Raw genomic sequence first — 23,024 nt, forward strand, 5'->3', positions numbered from 1 at the left:
ACCATGATAGAGAAAGAGAGAGTTTTTATTTTATTTTAAGAACAAACCATGAATTCATGGTGTTTATAAGAACAAACCTTAGGATAGAGAAAAAGAGAGATTTTGTTTTGTGTGAATTAAAATGTGGAATAAGGAGTATTATTTAGAATGAAATTGTGAAAAGAGAGAGAAAGAAAATGTGTTTGGTCATTGTTTTTTATCATTGTTGAAATATGAAAATAGTGGTGTGTGAGTGTGTGTGAGTGATATGAAAATCAATCGTCGGTTTCGTACTAACCCTGCTCTCACCCGGCTAAGAATTGAAATGCAAAAACAATTGATTTTGTGGACTATATTGATTGTGTGATAATTGTTTGTCTTATGTAAATGAATTGGATAGTTAGAAGCCGCATGGTTTAATTTTATCTTTTGTTTAGAGATATTATAATTTTATGTTCCTACTTTGCTTTATATAATACGAGTCTTACTAATAACAAAATGTTTTAATTTCTTTTTTTATTTTGGGGAAAACAAAATGTTTAATGTCTTTTATATATATATATATATATATATATATATTTGCCATAAAATATAAGTATATAACCTCATCTCACAATGCAAGCTATTGAAGAAACTAAATTTACCATGTTAAGATAAACTATTTGACTCATCATTAGTTTAATGTTCTACTGAGTTAGATCTAAATTAGGTAAATTTTTGAGCTAGTTTTTTCACTTTCAATTATACCTTAAACAAATTTTCTCATAAGAATGTTATATTGTTGGCGTCATTCAAAAATAAATAAAAATTTATATTATATTTTGTATATTATCGGTCTCATCATTGAAAAAGACAAATATAATTTGTTACAATATGAAAGTTCAAATTCGAAATTTCGTAAAAACTAATATCTGTAATTTATACACATTAATGCAATAAAATACCAGACAGACATAAATGCTAATGTGTGGAATAATGTAATTTCGTACCCCTGCTTGATCAACATTCTTTCAACATCTAATATACAACATTGTATTATAAAACAGTAATATTTGTTTTAGGGAAGAAATAACAATTTTGTTACTTCAAACTCTAGCCGTCACCACTTTCTTCTTCTTCTTTTCAGAGGGGTGATTTACGGTCAATTTTGACCCAAAAATCACCCCTCCAAATCGTTTTTCCTTATATCCTAATTGAATAAGTGATTTCACATATTTTCTGTTTTCTTTCGTTTGTTTTTGTGATTTCGTCGTCTCTGAACGACTCTGTTTGTTTTAATTTTCCGTCTTTGTGCATTGTGTTTTTGATTTCCTATCTTAGTGTGGTGTTTATTTGATTCAGGTTTAAATATTAGCTCTGAGCAAGTGCAAATCCGATCAATGACAGTGACTTTGGCGTCGTCAACATTGCAGATTCGGAGACATGTGTATTATGGAGACATAAATATAGTCATATTAGTCATATTTGTAGGCATATGTACTTTGCCGTTTTATGCTACTAACATGGATGATGTGAGTTTACTCACATATTCATCCTTTTTGTTTTTAGCAAATTTGGATTTGTATTGTATCGATATACTCTATCAATTTGAATGAATGAATATCTTTTACTCCCTCCGTCCCTATATATAAGACCCTTTTGCCAAAATCACGGGAATTAAGATAGTGGATATTTGTATTACAGTTGTTTGTAATCACTATTGTTTTTACAATTTTATCCTTTAAGAAAGAAGGTTAGTTTATGTTTTCAACATGTTATTTATTGTTGATTGAAGAAAAAGATGTATAATAAATAGGGGCATGTATGTAAAGAAATAATTAATGTAGTTGGAAATAACAAAGGGGTCTTATAAAAAGGGACAAAAAAAATTCTCAAAGGGGTCTTATAATTAGGGATGGAGGGAGTATTTTTGTAAAAAAAAAAAAAACAATTTTGTTTGACTTAAACTGTGCTTAGTAAATAGTAATGCAACTACTTTTTGAAAGGGAAATGTTAACTTGTGCCCTTGGTAGGGTTGAGATCCTCTCCATTTATTAATAAATGTAGAAGGTTTTTTTTTGAAACTTGTATATTTAATGTCTTAAAAGTTACAAAAGTTATATTTTCAATATAACTTCTGTCCTTAAGACACAAGTTAACCTGACCCTTTTAAAAAAGCTAACCTATAACTTATTGAAAAGCTTATGAGCTTTTTTTCATTATCAAAGCAACTACTGTTTTTCCTTCCCGCTGCGTTTTTTTTTTTCTCTTTTTTTTTTTTTCCTTTTATATACAGACCATCTTACACTCTATTAGGTTATATATTATTTATCAATTTAAACAAAACTATATAATTTTCCAAAAATAAAATAGATATATTATCAAAGTAACTTCTCATGAATTTAGTTCAATTGATAAGAACAATACATTGTAACATGTAGGGGTCAGTGTTCGAACTTCGGACATCTCATTTATTCATCTTTGAGTAGTGATATTTATACAAACAATTTGTCACAACTTTTGGGACAACATTATTTTTCTTTCTTCTTAATAGTTAAAAACAATTGATAGCAAAAGGAAGAGAGAGAGAAAGATAGAGTAAGAAAACAATATGAGTATGAAAGAGAAAATTTTGCAAATGTTGTTACAAAATAGTTATACAAATATCAGTTCTCCATATATTATCTTTTCGAAAGACCATAATTATCGTAAAGGTTAACAAATTTATAATTTAATTCAAAGTAAAATATATAATATAATAATAAATAATATTATCCATATTTATATAAGTAGGTTGGTCTAATAAACCTAATTTTTTAATAATATATGGTCTGATCTTTTAAACTAAATAGACTTCAAAAAATCTATACACTCTCTATCTAAGAAAAAAGTCTTATGACCTATTCCCATCTCTAGTCATTATATAACATTTTTTTTTTCCGTAAATAGTTCCATCATTATAAGTCGATTGATTAATTAAGATATAGTATGCCGCAATTTATTCACCCCAGATTTCAATACCCATCCATGAATGGCAATGCAAGGCTATCGATTTTCAAAATGCATAAGTACAATTCCAAAATGAATGCAATAACCATGAACGGAAAATAAAATATGGAAAACAAAATTCAAAGGAAAAGGATGAAAAAGTTAAAAGGAAAGAAAACTTTTTCCTTTTGTGGTGTAGGGTTAGATCTATCCCTTTTGTGTATTTGGGGCTGTCCGTAGGTGGAAATGCGCGTCGTTTGAATTTTTGAAAACCGTTGGTTCTTCGTATTAACTCTAGACTGTCGGGTTGGAAATCTAAACACTTATCTTTAGGTGGTCGTTTGGTTCTATTAAAGTTTGTTTATTACTTCAAAATGTGACTTTGTCGGTTGATAACGAGGACATATGGCTTTGGAAATTGGAATCAAGTGATGATTTCACTCTTCGGAGTGTTTATAAAGTCCTGGTTCATCAGCATCACACTGACACTACGGTTTCTTCAAAGGCTCTTTTGGCATAAAGGATATTCCTCTGAAGGTCGTTCTTTTTGCTTTGAGCCTGTTCCGTGATAGGTTGCCAACTAAGGAAAATCGCAAATCTCTCTTTCAACTACCATGCTTGGTAGTTCAGTCCGTTCACTATGTTGGATATCGGCTGATGCTATTTCTTTCTCTGTTTTTTAGTTACTGTTTTTTTGTTTCCTTTTATTTGTACATATATTTGTGACTTTGTTCTTTTCCTGATACACCTTGTACTAGGAAGAACACTTTGATTGGGTAATATATTCCATTTTAACCTCTTCAACAAAAAAAAGTAAACAAAAAACACATGATTTTTTGAGTGATAAAAAAAAAGTTGCTATTTGTTACGAATACAAAACCGACTAAATGCAATAATGTTGTTTTCTAATAAAAAATTTCAACCAACTTTTAAGTAGTCCAATTCACACAAAGGAGGCTAGTGGGTTTAAGTGCTAATCTCCCTAAATATAGTGTTTTATTCGCTTTCGTTTCGTACGAATAGGTAAAGATCATCTTCATTTATAAAAATAAATGAAAGTTGCAATTTAGAGAGAGATATACAACAACAAAAAGTGGTGGGCCCTATCATTAAGTAAGTCTCATTATCATTAATTATTTTTTACTTTTTATGTGTCTTTATCTCTCTAAATAAAACAAATGAAAAAAATTATAAATGAAAAGAATTTTAACCCAATAAGAATAAGCATTTCTCTAAAAAAAGGTCATTTATGAAATTGATAAATCAATAGAGATTCGCCACACTATTGTTGTGTTTTTAGTGCTTGAGGTAAGTCACATGTCCAACAAGTTCCAAATAAGACGAGTTTGAGAATTTTTTAGTCTTTTATAATACTTAAAATACTTACGAGGGTTAGAAAAAAAATGTATTCTTCACGTGGTTAATAAAATTTGGCATTTTAATGCAAATCATTCAATTTCTCACCCCATGTTTGCATGATAAAGAGGCTTCACATCTTTTTGCTCTTGATCATTAATTCTTTTATTGTATTAAATTTTTTGTTTGAGTTAGCTTACTCGAAAAAGCCCACATTAATCCAATATTTTTTTTTTGAGGGAACACATTACATTAATCCAATATGACAAAGTCTTTTCGAAACTTCGTTGGTTATTCCACTAACGTTAGGAGTGGAGCCACAACTTTCAGAATTTGCACATGATACCCTTGTTTTTTTTAGAAATTCTTGCTTCATCTCGTCCTTCTCACACGCACTCCATTTTATGAAAAACCTTCGTTTGGTCCTCACAAGGTGTATATATACTAAATTATTAATACTTCTAATGTAGGATATCCTTTCTGATAAATTAGAAATTCTGGATGAAGCTACTTAGTTTAGATAAATGTAATGTCTGGTTGGACTACATTTTTCACAAATGATCATTTATAGTGTTAGAAGGCAGCTATTTACAACAACAACAAATGCCTTTCTAACACTATTAAATGATATTTATAGTGCTATATATTGGTTTTTTTCATAAGAACTATATATTGGTTTTTTCTTATATTCATTTCTTTTTTTTTTTGGTTCCACGGTAGTAACTACTCAACTCAGAGTTTGAAATGGTTCAACATGGTTTGACCCTATTATTTTAAGTTTCGTTTTTATATCGAGAGTCAATTCTCAGTTGGAGCAACTATTTTTAACTTTTACGTTGAAGTTGAATCAATTCTAACCGTTTGCAATCTTTTTATATATATCTTAAAACTCTTTCTGGTAATTACACACTCTAAAACAATTTTAATCTAAAGTATGCAAACAACATGATTTGATTAAAATCAATTTTACTTAAATGTATCTCAACTCAACACAAACCATTTTACAATCAACTTAAGTTTAACCGAAATTAATTTTAACTTATGAGTTTGATTGATGACAATTTCTCTTCACATGTGGAAGAAGTATGAAACCTCCCAACAACAAATGGATTATCTACCAGCTACTTTTTAACTGCTGATTGAAAGGCATTAGTGAAGTCAACTCTTTTTCACCATATTGTGCTAACAATTTTGCACAATTGGAATTGAACCGTACAGTTAAAAGAAAGTTGTAGTTGGCATGAAAAGGTTAAAAAACCAGCACAACATTGCCCATAAACTCCAATGACATACATGGAAAATGATATTAATCCATTGAGAACTTACTTAGAATCAAATTATCATAAAGAGATGACAAATCATGAAAATATGATATTGCTTAGAACTTATTTAAATTCAAATTATCTTAAATGAATGTTCTTTGAGGGTAGTAAATGAAATGAAATGAAATGTAATATTCGATGATAGGCATGACAATGGTGCGCGGTGGGGACGGGTTTTACCTTTCCCATCCCCATATTCGATTCTCATATACTTACCTGTTACCCTACCCATACTCAACGGGGATGAGAAATTGAATTTCATTCTCGTCCCCGACGGGTTCGGGTATCCCCACCACATCCCCATCCCCGCATCGAATTAACTTTTTTAATAAAAAATAGAAGTTTTTTTTTGCATCCCCAAGAGCAACGTTATAATACATTATCCAACAATATGTTCACTTTAACATTTGTTAGACGTAATGATTTAGTTGATCCTTTAAATATCAATGATAGTTTTTATTTAACATAACAATTATAAAACAAAATAACATGACATATCAACATAAAGTAATTTTTTACATTTGGGACGGGTATGGGTATGGGTTCGGGTGGGTACCTATATACCCGTTACCCGTCCCATATTCGTGTTTTGAATTAGGGAAAAACCCATACCCATACCTAAACACAGTCAAAATGGGAAAAATACGTCAAATTGGATTAACCGTGGGTATGGGTTTTGCTGACATGCCTCTTTGAGTGATAGGTCTTGTAGTTGTGTGAGGGAATATTATATTTTCTTTTATTATCAAGAGGACGTTATAATATATTTTTTTTACCCAAGATAATTTTATTTAACAAACTATGGTTTGGAGCTTTTTCAATGGAAACTCAACCAAGATGTCGCAAGTTTTTAATTCAAATCATGGGTTAAAAAATATCATTGACAATTTCAAGTTAAATTTGTTCATCTCACGTAACTATAGTTTGTTTGGAATGTCCATGATGCTTGTTCATCTCACTCTTGTGTTTTCTATTTGAATATCAAACGTATTTTTATGTGTCAATATCTGAAGATTTTTATATGTCTTATTAAAGTTTAGATCCTCTCCATTTCCTATAATCGATGACAATATCCATAGTTTTATAGTAAATACAAGATATAAAAGCACATATTTCTAGAATATATAAGATTAATTGGCAAATCCTTAAACTCTTACTTTTTTTTTTATTTTTTTTTTATAGTAAAAGTTTAGGTTATAATAATAAAAATAGATCAAATCACCCCTAAAAAATAGATCAAATAATTTACCAGATAATAAAAAGATTATTTTTGAGATGAAATATTGAAAAAATTTAAATAAGCACATTGAAAGAAGTAAATATGTGTGTCTTTTTATTCACCCTCCGATTCTCAAAAGGAAGGAGGTCTTATTAAGCCTCCTTTTTTACATTACAATACGTAATGAAACATCAAGATCGGTATCACGTTTGTCTATCTCATTGTGTCTAGGGGTCTGACTCTTGCCACTACTACAAACTGTTGCATTTGAACATTTTTTCATTTATAAAATGGACATTATATGATGTCATTGTTATTATAATAGTTGAACCAGAATGCTAGGACATAAATATATCAAGTATATGAAGTACACCTTGAGTTTAAAAATCTGAATTCAATTCGTTTCAAACCAAATGATATTTGTGCTAAAACATTTCTTATACAAAGTTTTGTGAAAGCTATTTTAAGCCTAAGAATAAAATAACAAGTAACTAACATGTAATCAAATGGAATACTATGAGATAATGGTTGCCAAAATAAGTAATTCACGTTTTCAAAATCATTATTACATAATTATAGGCCTAAAAGCCAGAACAAACAAGACACAAGTGCTTGAATATTAATATTTTATAGATCTCAAGCTACAAGATAAACGAGCTTGAGGTCCAAAAACCACTTACAAGAATCCCAAATTCGCACCTTTTTTTTCAGTTACTGGACTTCATTGCTTTAATTGCCCTTATGAAATGTGTTAGCATGAAACAACTGATATCCAGTTGCAAACAACCAAAAAGGTTTCATCAATACTAGTTTATGACCAACAAGGGTCAGGTTACTTGTTAATTAACATTTCCATACATAGCAAACAAATTTTAGCGACAGAAACTCCGATCATGGGCGGCATGCTCCTTATGGTCCACTCCACCCAATCACGGCAGGCATGCTCGTTACGTTCCACCCATTTTTATCGCATCCGCTGGTGACTTCAGCAGCTTCTTTATGGTCTCAACTATGCTGGCAAAAGATGGGCGATCAGCAGGGTTACTGCAAAAAAATTAACAAGCATCAGATATGAATCTAAGCTACAAAATGTATTGGGAAAGAATGAAGTTTACTAGACAAAATAGAAACATAAAGTATTCAACCATGATAATTTTTTCCTAAAGCAAAAAAGATCCTCCTTATAGAATCTGAAGTTGGTAAGATCCAAAAGTAACAACTAAAATCAATGATTCATCAGTCACATCAAATTCTGTTTCTGGTATTATTATTGCGAATTCAATATTCAGTAATCCCAAAATGGAATCCATCTGATTTACCTACTAATAGCAATACAAAGAAGTGCAAAACCAAACTTATGCCCAACCAAACATTACATTTATCTAAACTACGCAAAGCTTCATCCAGAATTCGTAAGTTATTATAAAGGCTATCCTACATTAGAATATATAAACTTCGCAAGGATTACAAAAGGCTTTCCATAAAAATTTGGACAAATTGACGATGTGTGAGCATATTGAAAACTGCCTAAAAATAAAGCAAGTAAACACTTACTCAGCCCAACAGGATTCCATAAGGGAGGCCAATACTGGGGAGACGTTTGGAGGGATAGAAGGTCTCCTATTCTGAAATGCGACGGCTCCAACCACCTGAGCATACACATGAAGATTATTTTACGAAATTCACTTGTAAACATTGCAAATTTCATTTTGTCACGCACTGTTTGGAACATGCAAGGTCAGACTCAAATAATTACTAAACAAGTTTACCTGGGCATGGCTAAGTCCATTCCATGGTTGTTGTAAGGTCACTAGTTCCCACAGGATGACACCAAAACTGTAAACATCAGACTTCTCGTTTGTAGGTTCTCCACGAAGAAACTCTGGAGCCATCCACTCAGGCTGAAAATAAAATTAAGAGAATTACACACTTATTGAAGGTGAGTAGACGTGAAGTGAAAGTCTAACCTATAAAATATTAATAGAATGGCGACTTTCACTAAAATGAATTTTCCTATATATATTACATCATAGAGAATCTCTCAAGTCAGATATTATAAAACACTTTGTTCCATTTAGTTGTCGTTATTTAGATCTTCTCCTTTTTACCTGTAATTTCAATAGTTTAAGATATTACTTCGTCAACTCTTCCCTTATCCCTCATTAATTATCTTGTACATTTTCCATGTGGTGGTAATCAATAGATAATTGAAAATATTAGAGATGAATTTATTATGCTACGTCTACTCTCCAAAAGATGATCTCCACATTTTTCAATTCAAGTTAGTATTTCCATGTTTTTTTAAAAGATGATCTCCACATTGTAAGTATCAAAGAGCTTGTATGGGAAATAGAGGGTGAAAAACGTGTGTTCAAAAGAGGGATAAAATTGAGCAGAATACTGTTTTGACGACTTCACTAAGGAGAGAGATTAAAATGGTAGAAGTTGAGTAAGATGCACACATAATATAATGTTTTTACCAAACAAGCATCAAGGATAAGAGGGAGTATACAAATTGGCTTCCATGAAGCACACCAGAAATAGTACATGCTTACAACCCAAGGCAGCATCAAATAATTTTGACTGTCAAAAACTGAATTTCTATGGTAATAAAACAACTTCAGAAATCAGGATTATATCATTTTATTTTAAGAACAACTTCAAAAGACAAAGTTAATGAGAAGTAACAGCTATTTTGTCTACTTTACAGTGGTTTTCTTATGTATGGTAACTCTACAAGTAAAATTCTCTTCAAAATTCAAACTTGAAATTGCTACCAGAATAATTTTATTCGGAATCAGTGGATCACTTGCGACTTAATTAAAAGAAAACTTCAACACTAGTGTATATTGTCGATTATGCACATGCTAGAATTCAAGAGACTTACCGTTCCAGCAACAGATTTTGATGACAAGAAAGTATTTGCCTTAAATCTGGACAACCCAAAATCACACACCTGGGCATAAATTTGAAAAAAAAAATAATCACCTTCTTTCACAACTATTTTAATTTTTTTTAGAAGAAACTCAGTTTCTCGGTCAGTTTCAATATACCTTCACATTCCAATTTTTGTCTACTAACAGGTTTGGAGATTTGAGATCCCAGTGCACGATAGGAGGCTTCAGACAGTGGAGATAATTGATCCCTTTAGCCTACAATGAGAAAAAACCATATATCATCTACAATTCAATTTATTCATTTAACAAAAGAATAATAATGTTATGTACAAACCACGTCTAGAGCCATTCGTAATCTTCTCCTTGGATCGTGCATTTCACTGGATGCCGGCCTGTGAATCAGGCGGAATAAACTACCTCTGCGATAGACACGCCAAGAAACAACAGTAAGACACTCAGAATTCTTAGTGTAATATTCCGAAAACACATTTAGTTAACTACCAAAGAAGGTTGATTACCTAGGCAAATACTCTGTCACTATAGATAGATGAGGACGTTTTGTAACCGCACCCATGAAAAGCACCACATTTGGATGGCGGACACGTTTCATTATTGCAACCTGAAGCAAAGAAAATAATATTGTCAATTGTAGCTTCCTCATAGAAGTCAAAATACTGAACAAAAAGAAAAAGTACGTAGACTAATAGTAAATAAAAGACATACACTATCTTATACAAAAAAAAATTCATTGTATTTAGAAAAGGATCAAGTACACAGCACTATACCAAAGCAACTCATCACCCTAATGAGTCAATTAATACTTACATTCAATGGCATGCCAGAAAAACACCCCTTAAGTGAAGCATGACTCAAATCCTATGCAATAAATAGATAGACCTCGCGTAACATTTGTTTAATCAAATATTAGGAAAACAAACCTCTCGTAAAAACTCTTTCAACTGATCGTCATGGAAATTTTGAACTGATAAAACTTTGACGGCAACATCCTGCAATTTTAAAACATCGGATAAATACACCAAAATGATAAAAACAAAAAGAAGAGTAATAAAATTTCAAGTCGTCATGGCAGCTAAACCTTATTCATGAAATTAAATTCAAGTCTACAATCAAACAGATTTAAGTAACTAGAGACTGTGATGGAATTACAAAGCATAATTAACTAATGAACTTTTATTAATATATGCAAAAAAACAGTTAGGTTCAGCATGAAGAATAAAGTGCTTAATATAACACTTACTGATCCATGCCATTCAGCACGGTACACTGTCCCAAATGATCCTGCATAAATAAAAGAGCAGTAACATTTAGAGCGATCATGTCATTTATGCTCCTTCAAAACTGCAAAGCATGAGAAACGGAAAATTTACCAGCACCAATGCGTTCTTTGATCCGCAGCTCATCCCATGATATCTCAAGCCAGTCCATTGCTAGTGATGGTTCAAGATTCACATATTTTGGAATATCCCCAGCACCCTGGTTATAAAGTCGATTTTCTACTTGTTCCTGCTTTGACTGGATACCAGTTACCACTGAACATCCCTTTGCAATGATCTCATTGTAAGAAATTTCTTGGACTACAACTGAATCTTTACCAACAAATGGAATGTCATGTAATAATGCTTCAGAGGCTGGGCGAAGAGCTTCAGAAACACCTTCACAAGTAGAAGGAAAAATTAGTAATTGTAAATTTTGCACATTGCTGTCGCTGCCTTTCAAGCCAAAAAGAATTACAGGTGGTTTTGTACCTCCAGAAGTTTTATCAACTGAAGCATAAATCAAGTCATTGTTAGTTTTGAGGAAATCAGTTTCTTTATTTGGTTGATCTATCTGTACGCGACCTGTAAAAGATTGAGTAACAACAAAGACCAACTTCAAAATCTGGCTGGTCTCTAAATTCAAATTTATTAAGACAGAACTATATGATCTAAGGATAGCCATGGCCCATGGGTATCATTCTTAAACTTCCTAACCAGCCATACTATGAAAAATTCTGGGGCTATGGATAATGAAACATGAGGCTAAAACTTGATTGATGATGTAAATAGATCAATTTACACACGCACATCGCAGTGATGTTTGTATGAATCAGCAGCATAATTTGCAATGAAGTACAATTCATACCGAAGAAACCACTTGATAAAACTATTTATATCCTACTATAAATAAGGTTCAAATAATATATGCACCCAAATGAACAAAAATGCATCAATTCAACATATATGCTAAACTTGAAATAATAGTAGTTCTAAACAGTTGGAAGTTAAACGGCCACGTATATAAAGCCCAACATACCTGAATACGGTTGATTGTTAGAAGAACTCTGATTAAAACATATAACTTGAGGAGATGCTGCATCATCCACGTAGGGCGATTGAGATTTTCTCAAATGAGAAATTTGAAATGGAGAAGGTGTTGAAGACACATATGCTCCATTAATTGAGGAATCTGGCCCGGTAATATTTCCCGGTTCCCCAACAAGGTCCACAACATACTCCCTGACAAAGGAATTAAACAAACTTGAGTTCTTGACAATCATGAGTGAACTTAAAAAATCTTCAACAAAGTCAGTAAGTTATTAATTGCAAAACCAAAATCCAAATATATACGAGCAATCTAAACAAAGATGTAATGATAATTCATATAAATTATCAATCTAAAACCGGTTGAAGACTATCGAAGCCAGGAAAACATAAAAATTAACCAATAAACTTGATGGGATGTAAGAAAGAAGCCACAGTAGCAGTTGCACTAACCTTGACAGTTGCCTGTCATCTTTGATCTTCACAAGAATAGAGGATTGATGATCCGAAGCACAGTACCGGCAACCTCGAGCAATGCGGCATGGCAAACCTATATAATCCGCCAATCTCTACATCAACAAAACAAAACCAACAGTGAATAACAATCAATATCTCAGGGCCTCGTGTTAATCCACTCCCTCCTCTTATATGATAGGTATTTATGCTATACGCGATCAATTAAACATGTTTATCCAAATAGATATAAATAAACCATCCAAATAATCATCATGTAACAAAATGATTTACCTTGAAGAGAATTGCGCGATGCCTACAGAGTCCCGTGGACAAATTACCAACTGGAAGCACAACACACTGATGAAAATTCCTCAACCGCTTACTAACCATCTTCCACCTTTTTTGCAGATCTCCTTGCTCCACAGGGAAGGAACCCCTTTTCATACATCCAATACCAAAGGCATAAATAAATCGATAAACAAATAAATACTAGTGCTAATTTTTCATTATTATCGGCTGCATCATGATTATAAAAAATTATGTCCTCTGATCTAGATCACAAATGTCTAGATCAGGGTTGTAGACAATTATTTAAAACCATGATTATTATTCTTATCATGATCTCATGCATTCTGATCTTATTCTTACCCCATAAAGATAGCAACAAGTTTTCCAAGCTTTTCAACGAGCACCAAGGCATTCTCAGAAGCAGAATACAACTCTTGAGCTTTATCTTGAAGTACTTGTAGACGAGAATCCTCGCGTCTATCAATAAGAATCACTTCCAAAGAACTCTCATTGGGTTCAACCGCTTTAAGCGCCATCAATGTAGGAAGGAAATTCCCTTCTTCCTCCATGTCATTACACATAACCCACAAATACGGATTCATTCCCAATATGTTATAAAATCCATCCGCAATCTTGTCAGTGTACGACAAACACCCTGTCACCTGAGACAAAAAAATCACAAAACCAAAACCATCACTATCGATCTCAATCTCATACTAAACTAAATGTATTAGTGATCTTGACAAAATCATATCATAATTTTTAAAGAGCTACAAAATGTACATGATACTATCAAATTCACATCTTGCATGTTGACATCACTATGGATTTGCGCTAATGGAATTTACTGAAATTTAGCAAAACCTACAATCAATAAGGTAATTCTAACAAATCCAATGTGATACCACTAAACAAAACACGATGAGTTTGATCGAATCATATCTAGATCATAATTTTATTAAAGAGTTAGAAAATGCATGTGATTCGATCAAAAATTCACATTCGATCTAAGTGCATGTTTGGTAACACGGTGGGATTGACAAAATCACATGATTTTACAAATCTACATTGAGTCCGACAAAATACACTTTGATATCAAACATGCACTGAAGATACACAAACGTGGTTTAGATATCGTACCCATAAACGACGAGAAACTGATTCAACATCCCAGGTTTCCAATCCAGTATCAAAAGTGAGAACCGGTTCTGAACCAAAGGTTGATAAGAAAGAAAGCCTCTTCGCCAACGCTGTTTGTAGTTCATAGCTTTCTTTACACTCCTTAGCGTAGTTCTTCTGATCGTTGAGTTTTTCTTCTTCATGATGTTCCTCTTCTTCTTCCTGTTTGTTCCTTCTTGTAACTTCATTAGTAGAAACTCGAAACGACGACGTATCTTCTTTTGTAATATCATCACTTGAGAATGTAGCAGTAACGGTAACATCTGAAGCAAACAAACTCGTCGCGTAACTGCTTCCACTCGACAATCTAGATAACGAAGCCTCCCTTTCAAACCTTCTATCAACATCAACAACATCCTTATCAGGCGAAGACACCTTCTCTGAATCCGGAAGCAGAAGCTCACGATCCTCCTCGTCCTCTTCATGTAGAATATGATCTGATCGGTGACGCTGATGATGATGCTGGTGTTGATGATGACGATGACGGCGGTGATGATGGCTGTGTCTTTTATCAACCAACCAATCACAAAACGCTGCAATTTGCTTCTGTTCATTTCGAAACTTTTTACCAAGTTCCGAAACCGCAGAGTTTTTTGCGAGATTGACTTTGGTAGGAGTGTTTGAACTTTTCGGCACGTCGTTTTCAGTGCAAAAAGTCGTATCCGTAGATTTGACTGGAGATTTTTTCTTCTCGTGATCTAATGTACTACTCTTTGAAGATTCATCGAACCTTTTCTCTGGAAATTGCCTAGGAAAAAAGTAAGTTGCTCTGTGAGGCATTCCTTTTCTTTCTTGTTGAGAGTTTCACAAAATAACCGTGATGATCTCTAACTGTTTTTTTTTTTTAACCACCAACCCAAACGAACCTGCACTTGCAATTACAAACAATCTCGCTTGTTAATTTGCACGTACACACGTGCGAATCACTTTTCTCCGTCGTCGTCGCCGTCTCCGTTACTCAGCTCAATATCCCGAATAACAATCACCGGTTGCTTTGCTGGCTGGCTTCACCTATAACCGCCGTGAATGAGTTTCTGTTTGATGATGAAACAGAAATTGCATGCACCAAGCTAGCTTGAGAAGGTGGTAGTTGCAATACTCTATTATAATATGAATATGAATATGAAAAAGAAAACCCACCGAGTTGGGAAATCTGCTTCTAAGGCGGTGGAAAATGAGAAGTAAGAGAGAGAAAAACAAGAGTGTGGGTGTGAGAGAGAGAGATAAAGAGAGACTGAGTCTTGTGTCTAAAAACTGGTGCAAGCTAAGGTGGTATATGGTTGGTTGAGTAAATGTAAAATGTGAGTATGTTAGTAATATTTTATGGAGAAGGAAAGCAATGCAATTTGCTAGTTGAGAGGATCATGGAATGGAATATTGAAGTGGGTGGGAAATCGTAGATAAAATATGAATTAAATTTTGGTTTGTTAATGTATGCATGTGGTATAGTGTGCACCCATTGTTATAATAGGACACGTCATATTGTTAGCCAATCGGTTTGTGACACATATGTAAGAAGAGAACAGCAGTCAGCAAGAGAGGAGATGCGGTATACTTGAGTTTGGACGCAATATTGCCTTACTTACTTTCAAAGTAATTATTCTTACATAAAAAATTACTAATTTTGTTAAGAAGTTTATCCGATCTATCCAAATTGAAAATGAAGATAAAAAATCATTTAAAAAATTAAGAGGAGCACACTTCTGTTAAGAAGTTCATCTGATCTAGTGAAATTGACATCGAAGTTAAAAAATCATTTGAAAAATTAAGAAGAGCATACTCTTTAACAAACGTCATCATGTGAATATAAGTGGATTATAAATTACTAATTTTTTTTTATTAATTTAATAAAAATTATATTTAATCATTGACTTATAATTTTGATCTCATTATTTTACTATTTTGCAAATTTGGTTAAAATGTTTTAAAATGTGATAGTTTTTATCTCTATCATATTTTGAATTAAAATAAATATGTGATGCAGTATATTTTAAGTGATGTGGTATATAATCTAATAACGATGAAATCGTAAGAATTTTTTTAATTATTTTATTTAAAATATATCATATCGTCATATTTTAGATCAAATATTTGATAAAAGATCAAAACGGTTAAATTTTTTAAAAAAATCAATATTATAAAATGATAAAGTTTTAAATTCTAAATTTTGTACATTGAATTGAAAACATTGATTGTACTAAAAAAATTAAAACATTTAATAAAGTTATATAATTTTTATAACAATAATTAACTATTCAAATTATAAATATCTCTCATGCACTCATCTATTATGAGATGTTTTGTTAGCAATTTTGTATTTACAAACATTTTCACTTGTGATGTCCACTTTAATGTTAATTGGTCGTCTCATGGTGAACCTAATCCTCTAGGCACTAGAGTTAGCTCAAATAGGAGGGACTCACTAGAGTTGTATTTGGCTAAAAATGGTCTAGTAAAGGAAAAATTTATTATGATGATGTTAGACCAACTTAATGAAATGCGATTGCCAAGCCGTTTCTTGACCCAAAGACATCAGCCATGTGAAAAACCCCTCTTACTTTATGTAAAGAGAATAATTTTCTCTGGTTGAGATATTTTTTATCTGTAAAAAACTTATGTATAATTTTTTAGTAGTTTCCGTATAGTTCTTAACTAAAAATAATTTTTTTTATATAATAAATTTAAAAAAAAAATTATGGATTTAAGAAAATCATGATAAATTTAGTTAAGAACCATACAAAAAATACCAAAGGAATCTCACCTAAATTTTTTCCTTTATTTTCCATGCTCATTAGTTATATTATTTTTGAGTGATGATATTTTGTAACAATTATCATTTTCTCTTTTTTTATTGATAAAAAAATTATAAAGATAGAAAAATGAAGGGAGAGATAAAAACATGATGTGAGTACGAGAGAGATGTTCAAAAGTTATCATAAAATAGTTTTACGAATATCATTTATTTATTTATTTAGACCGGGTCTTTTGCATATACCTTTCCCCTCCGACAACCACTACCACAAGAGACATCAACCACCATCAACCTCTCTGATGATTAATTTGTGTTTTTTAACGATAACAAATATCAAGTTTGAAATATAATAAATTTATCAAAAGAAAAGCTCTTAGATGATCACAATATTGGTCTTTAAGCAACCACATATGTAAAATTAGACACAACATTTTCATTAGAGCTTTAAATCTACACCATACATGAGTTTATAAAATCATGGTGATTCGACGGACAAATCTACCACAATATCAAACATGAATTTATATGTTTTCACATACCATTTTTATCCAATATAGAACTGTTACCCGTATTTGACATTCTAACCCTAATTAAAATACTTCTACTCCAATTAAAACAAAATTAATATTTTATTCTCTTATAAAAAAACTGAATCACGCAGCTCTAGACAATGGAAATATTATCCACATAGGCTACAATGACGAAGTTGGACCATATTTTTTTTGTACTGTTACTTTATAGAACACATGAATTTTATCTTTTATATTAAGGGCATGTGACGACTCTCATGAATTTTGGGGAGCTCTCTATGAACCTAGGAATGTGATATTGATAGTTTGATCAATCAATTATCGTGTGTATATGTGCTAGCTGTAAAGGCCAGTTTATTAGTACTATTTTTGACTCGAATCATCTATTGGTTTTTTAGCTTTCTGGTGCATCATCCCCTTGGTCTGCGTGAACTTGTCTATTTCTTATTCTAAACCATACTTTTATACTTTTTTAGGTTAAACAATGTGATGCTTAGATCTTCTCTTTCCCGTTTTGTATAATTTGCATTATTGCCGTATCTTGGTGTTGAGTTTTGTTATTATTAAAATGATAAAACCCTATCCGAATTCCATTATTTTTGTAGGGCTTGGAATATTTTTTTTGAGGGGTTGTAGGGCTTAGAATTAAAAATGTTTATTGCTATTGGTATAGTATATTTATACACGGAGACAACTTCGTCAAAAAATAATGTATACACGCAAACAACACAACTAAAAAATTGTTAGAATATCGTAAGATTAGTTTTGATTAATCGCAGAATACATCCTAAACTTTTTTAATTAAAGTAATTTTTTTTAAGGAATTATTAAAGTAATGTTATTGGTCCCTTTAAAATAACTTTTCTTCTTCAATCTTCTTTTGGATAAAAACGGTAGAAAGAGAAGAAAGATAGAGAGTAAAAACACAATGGTATTATAAGGATGTCTTAAAAGTTGTTCAAGATGAATATATAACTACTCCCTCGATCTCGGATCAATTGAGCCAAAATCTCATTTCACACGTACTAAGAAAAATGTATAAATGAAGGAGAGAGAAAAATAATTTTAAATGTACTTGTTAAGTATTGATGCATTTTCTTTAAAAAAAAATATATTGATACATTTTTCACTATCATAAATAAAAAGTGGAATATACCTCACATTTAGTTTTATAACTTTTTTCCTCTCTTTTTTCCATGTTAAATTCTAGCCGTTACCACTTTTCTTCTTTTAGATATATAGAAGACAAGTGATTTATTGTCCACTTTAGTCCAAAATTCCCCCTCCAAATTGTTCATATCTTTTCTTTTAGTTAAATAAATGATTTTCACGAATTTTTAGTCTTCTTTTATATGTTTTTATGATTTTGTCGTCTTACCACAATGTTTTTTGTATTAATTTTTTTGTTTTTGTGCGATGTTTCTTTTTATTTCTAATATTAATGCGATATTTACTTGATTTATGTTGAAATATCATAATTGATTTAGTTGCAAATCAATATCTTTAACATCATAACCTTATAGATTTAGGGACATGATATCACATGCTTATATACGTTATTGTTTTACTGTTTCAGCAACTTCAAATTTCAATTATATTGATGCATCCTTTTTTTTTTTTTTTTTTTTTTTAAGATATTGAAGTTTTTTAAAAGGTTTTGAAGATATTGATATATCCTATTCATTTAAATAAATGAAGATAAGTTATTTTTGTTTAAAAAAAAAAAGTTTAAACGTAATGCATACTCAACATATTCTAAATTATAATGATAAAATAAAATACACAAGAGAGAGATGTGTGTTTGAGTGGAATCATGCCACTAATATTCTATAAATGTCCTCCTTATTAAATTAAAAAACAAAAATCTACGTATGTCTTCTCTCAACATAAAATATTATAACCATTACTATCAAACACACACCACTCATCATTTTCCCTTGAAACAGAAAATACCACTTTTTTTAAGGAGGAAACCACTTATCATTCTTTTAAGGAGAAAAACACCACTTATCATAAAATCAATCAATATATCCGTCCTTACTTATAAGACAATTCAAAAAAAAAAAAAAACCTCAAATATAAGATTATATACAAATTTTAGATTTATTACTTTTTATTTTGCACCATCAATTTGTCTTAGTATATAGAAAGTTAAAATTAAATGTACTTTTAATAAAGAAGAGTTATTTTCCTTAAAAAAAAATAAAAATAAAGAAGAGTTATTTAATAATAGTCACACACATGATTCAATCTTTCGAAGAAAAAAATAGTCACACACATTCGAGTTTATTACTTCCACAACTTTTTCTAATACATATGATTTTTGTAAAGTACTGTACACTCCTTTCATAAGGGATGGAGAGTACCAATCAATGCTTAACAGCTTAATAATTCAATTTCCTTCAAAGAAAAAAAATCAATTAATTAATTGATCGCCAAGCTTGATTCGTCAACAATCTATTTCATATGCAGCGATTACTTTATTGGCAACGGGACGTACTACAATTCTAGCATGTTCTTACTTCCAACCAATATTATTATTTCTCAAAAGAAAATTAAACTCCCAACTAACCATTATATGTATTCTAAACTGACCACTGTGGTGAGTTTCTAAGTTTATTATATAAATATAAATCCCATGCTATCACGTGACGGGCGGCACTCATAGTTTAGTGGTCCACAGATAAATAAATTAGTAAAAACTAATCTATTATTATTTGTGTTTTGGTGCAAAGTAAAAACTATACTATATATGAATAATATTTTAAGCAATGATTATATATGATGATGTTCTCTCAAAAAAAAGATTATATATGATGAATAACCTACTAGTATATTCAATAAGTTAAAAATAAAATTATAATATTTTTGTATTAAAAAAAGAAGTTAAAATTATATGTATCATACTCGACCAACGTAGATTAGTCTAGTCTATAAGAATTCAATTCATTCTAAAAGGATTTAGTTCGAATTTCATCATTGATATAAACTTTTTGTGGGATAATATGCAAACAAGACTTAAGTTTGAGCTTGTGGTCATGGTGTTAGAGTCCCCACTGTTTTTCTTTTTTATTCGATACAATGTATACGATGAAAGTTTTATATACACACAATCTCTTTTGTAAATGATATCAATTAGGTTTGGGTAAAAAATCACATGAGAGATTATTAGTTAAATAATTGCATAGCTAATTATATAGAGAAGCATTTTACAAAGTGATTTTTTCAAAAGCTAATAGCCCTGGCAAACATAAGTTTATGGGGGTTAAACGAGGGGTAGGAACCCTCACAAAAATGTTTGTCGCAAATGTTTTGCGAGGGGTTTAGCCCCTGTCAAATCTACGAGGAGGGCCTTGCCCTTGACAAAGTCACTGTCAAAAAGCGTGGAGTGATCCTAATATAATTTCTGACAAAATATTTCATTCAACGGTCAACCTTTTCACTGATTTGACAATATGTCATTGTCTTGTGCTAGTTCTCATTGTCATGATCATATGCCAACTTGTATTGAGTACAATATTATGGATGAAATGAGTTAATTTGATTCATGTAGAAAACAAACAAATGTCCAAAAAATGAACCCAACTTCTTGCCTTATAGTATCCCTTAAGCATGTTTGCGGATGAAAATAAAACTTGTCCATCACATGAAGGATGCAAAAAAAGAAGCTATAAAACCAATACTCATGGCAAGAACCACAATAGGGGAGATTTTGAATCCAAGGGCACCATCGACGTAAAAGTGAAGCATAGTTCCAACAACTCCTTCAAAAGCTCCAACATTCATTCTCCTAATGCTTGCAGTAGCCGTTGCACTTCCTCTTTGGAAAAGCTCCTCCACCTAAAAAATAGGAATGATATATAAAATATATGAATTTGGGGTAGCAGAAAGTATACGAACGAGGAAAGAAAATAGTAAAATAATTTCTAAGTGGATGATGAATGATATAAAGAAGGGATCTAGTGGTATTTGTGCTAGAATGACAATAGGGTTTTTCAAGGGGATACCCCTCATAAACACCAAGTTAGAATGGTCGATTTTGCGAGGGGTTATGACCTTGAGAAAACACCTTTTCAAAAAAAGTTTATAAAATGGTCATTTTCGAGGGATTGTATTTGGAAGCTTTCACATATTTATTCAAATTTAAATATGTGTGTGTACTGTGTTTTCCGTCTGAACATTTGTGAGGTTTTTTTTTTTAGCGAGGAGTAAACCCCTATCAAAAATCAGATTCTCAAAAACGAACTTTTTCAAGGGTATTCGAGGACTTTGCCCTCGCAAATGCATTGTATTTTCCAAGGGTTCATGCCTATGACAAATAACAATTTTTCTTATAGTATAACCGCTTTTCATTTGAAGTTGTTCTATGATTTTTTTATTTTAATTTAAAAAAAAAAATTATAACAAACAGATATAACACTCTTAAATGTGATTTTTTTTATAAGAAAAGTCTTTTTTTTTCTTTAAAAAGCTATTTTGAAAGTATTCCACAATTCTAAAATATGAAAAACCTTAAGATATTATCGTGATATATATTATATGTCTTAATTAATAAAATGTTTTATATATATATATATATATATATATATATATATATATATATATATATTAAAAAAGCCATGATTTCTACTCGTAAAATTTGTTTTTTAGTGTTCGTAAAAAATAACATTGTTGTTGTATTAAACTATGTTCTATTTTCTGATCTAATCTATATGATGTGGCATACTGGCATGACATATCATATCATATCTTATCTTATTTTGCTATTTTGTACGTGCTTAATTTTCATGTACACTTAGTTCTAAGGTTATTAACCAATGGGTGTATGCCTTGTGGCAGGGTTGAAAAAACAAAACAAAACATAATTACATAAATTAAAAGAAAAACTATAAATTACAGGGACCCAAAAGATGAATTATGCAAAATTATGTCAAATAAATTATTTCTGGTCTATATTATCTATACTTTATCTTCTCTTTTATATATATATAAAGGTTATGTTGAAGTTCTTTTCTTTATTTTAATATCAATACTCCTCACAAAAGTAGAGTATTATATGCAAGCTTTTTTATGTACCAATTTTTAAAGAGACAAATTAGTATGTATTTTTAATAATAAATTAAAATTCAAGGAGTAATGAAATGCACAAATGATGCAAGAGAGAACTTGTAAAAAAAGAAAAAGAAAAAAAGTATTGTTCAACTTCACTAAAAAAACACGAAAAATTCATCATACCGACACACAACATACACATAAGCAAATCACACGTCAAAGACTAGAATTAGGCCTAGATTACATGTCACACATATCACTTTTTGTTATAACTTTTGTCTTTAAATAACGTTGATGACATTGTATTAAAGTTTGCTCAGTACATGTCAGAAATCACATCTAATGTCTTTAAGAACACATGGAGTAGAAATTTTGGTTAATCAAGGAAACTACTCTTTAAGCTAATGAAATCGCTAAATTGCGCCCAAAATTACCTTCAATATCCCAATGATAGTTAACTATTCACTCTTTAACATTTAGCTTAGAAGCAAACATAAAAGACATTAAAGTAATTTTCAGATGCGTGAGAGTAATTTTAAAAGCTCAAATAGCAATTTTCATAATCTAATTGCTCGACAAATGACAACAAGCCATATTCCATAGGCTCATTGGGCTTTTAAATTGCCAAACCTTGTAAATATCACGATCACTAGGGTCAATTTAGTCATTTTAATTTTTAATTATGATTTATGACCTTGTTCGTTGT

General features: G+C 31.1%; 1 protein-coding gene across 2 annotated transcripts; it reads right to left on the bottom strand.

Moving 5' to 3' along the window:
* Nucleotides 1-7,342: 7,342 nt before the first annotated feature.
* On the bottom strand, nucleotides 7,343-15,381 carry LOC11435512 (serine/threonine-protein kinase CTR1). Of its 2 annotated transcripts, none has more exons than XM_039834875.1 (16): nucleotides 13,946-15,381; nucleotides 13,166-13,467; nucleotides 12,809-12,953; nucleotides 12,515-12,630; nucleotides 12,054-12,256; nucleotides 11,507-11,599; nucleotides 11,135-11,413; nucleotides 10,999-11,039; nucleotides 10,679-10,747; nucleotides 10,259-10,359; nucleotides 10,075-10,159; nucleotides 9,897-9,995; nucleotides 9,731-9,799; nucleotides 8,613-8,744; nucleotides 8,398-8,492; nucleotides 7,343-7,887 (listed from the first exon to the last, which is right to left on the bottom strand). In XM_039834875.1, the coding sequence occupies exons 1-16, from the start codon at nucleotides 14,762-14,764 to the stop codon at nucleotides 7,791-7,793; spliced, it is 2,745 nt and encodes a 914-aa protein (XP_039690809.1). In that variant the 5' UTR covers nucleotides 14,765-15,381; the 3' UTR covers nucleotides 7,343-7,790. The 2 variants fall into 2 exon arrangements, with proteins under 2 accessions (XP_039690809.1, XP_003615315.2); XM_003615267.4 differs by having other exon boundaries at nucleotides 11,129-11,413; nucleotides 13,946-15,380.
* Nucleotides 15,382-23,024: the final 7,643 nt, after the last annotated feature.

This window comes from Medicago truncatula, chromosome 5 (genome assembly GCF_003473485.1).
Source record: "Medicago truncatula cultivar Jemalong A17 chromosome 5, MtrunA17r5.0-ANR, whole genome shotgun sequence".
NCBI classification, from domain to species: Eukaryota; Viridiplantae; Streptophyta; class Magnoliopsida; order Fabales; family Fabaceae; genus Medicago; species Medicago truncatula.

Excerpts from the sequence above, each read along its gene's own strand:
- LOC11435512 (XM_003615267.4), bottom strand. The coding sequence starts at position 14,764 with ATGCCTCACAGAGCAACTTACTTTTTTCCTAGGCAATTTCCAGAGAAA. Across the intron at positions 12,257-12,514 it reads GATGACAGGCAACTGTCAAG|GGAGTATGTTGTGGACCTTG; the intron begins GTTAGTGCAACT and ends TTCCTTTGTCAG. Across the intron at positions 11,414-11,506 it reads AGTTGATAAAACTTCTGGAG|GTGTTTCTGAAGCTCTTCGC; the intron begins GTACAAAACCAC and ends CTACTTGTGAAG.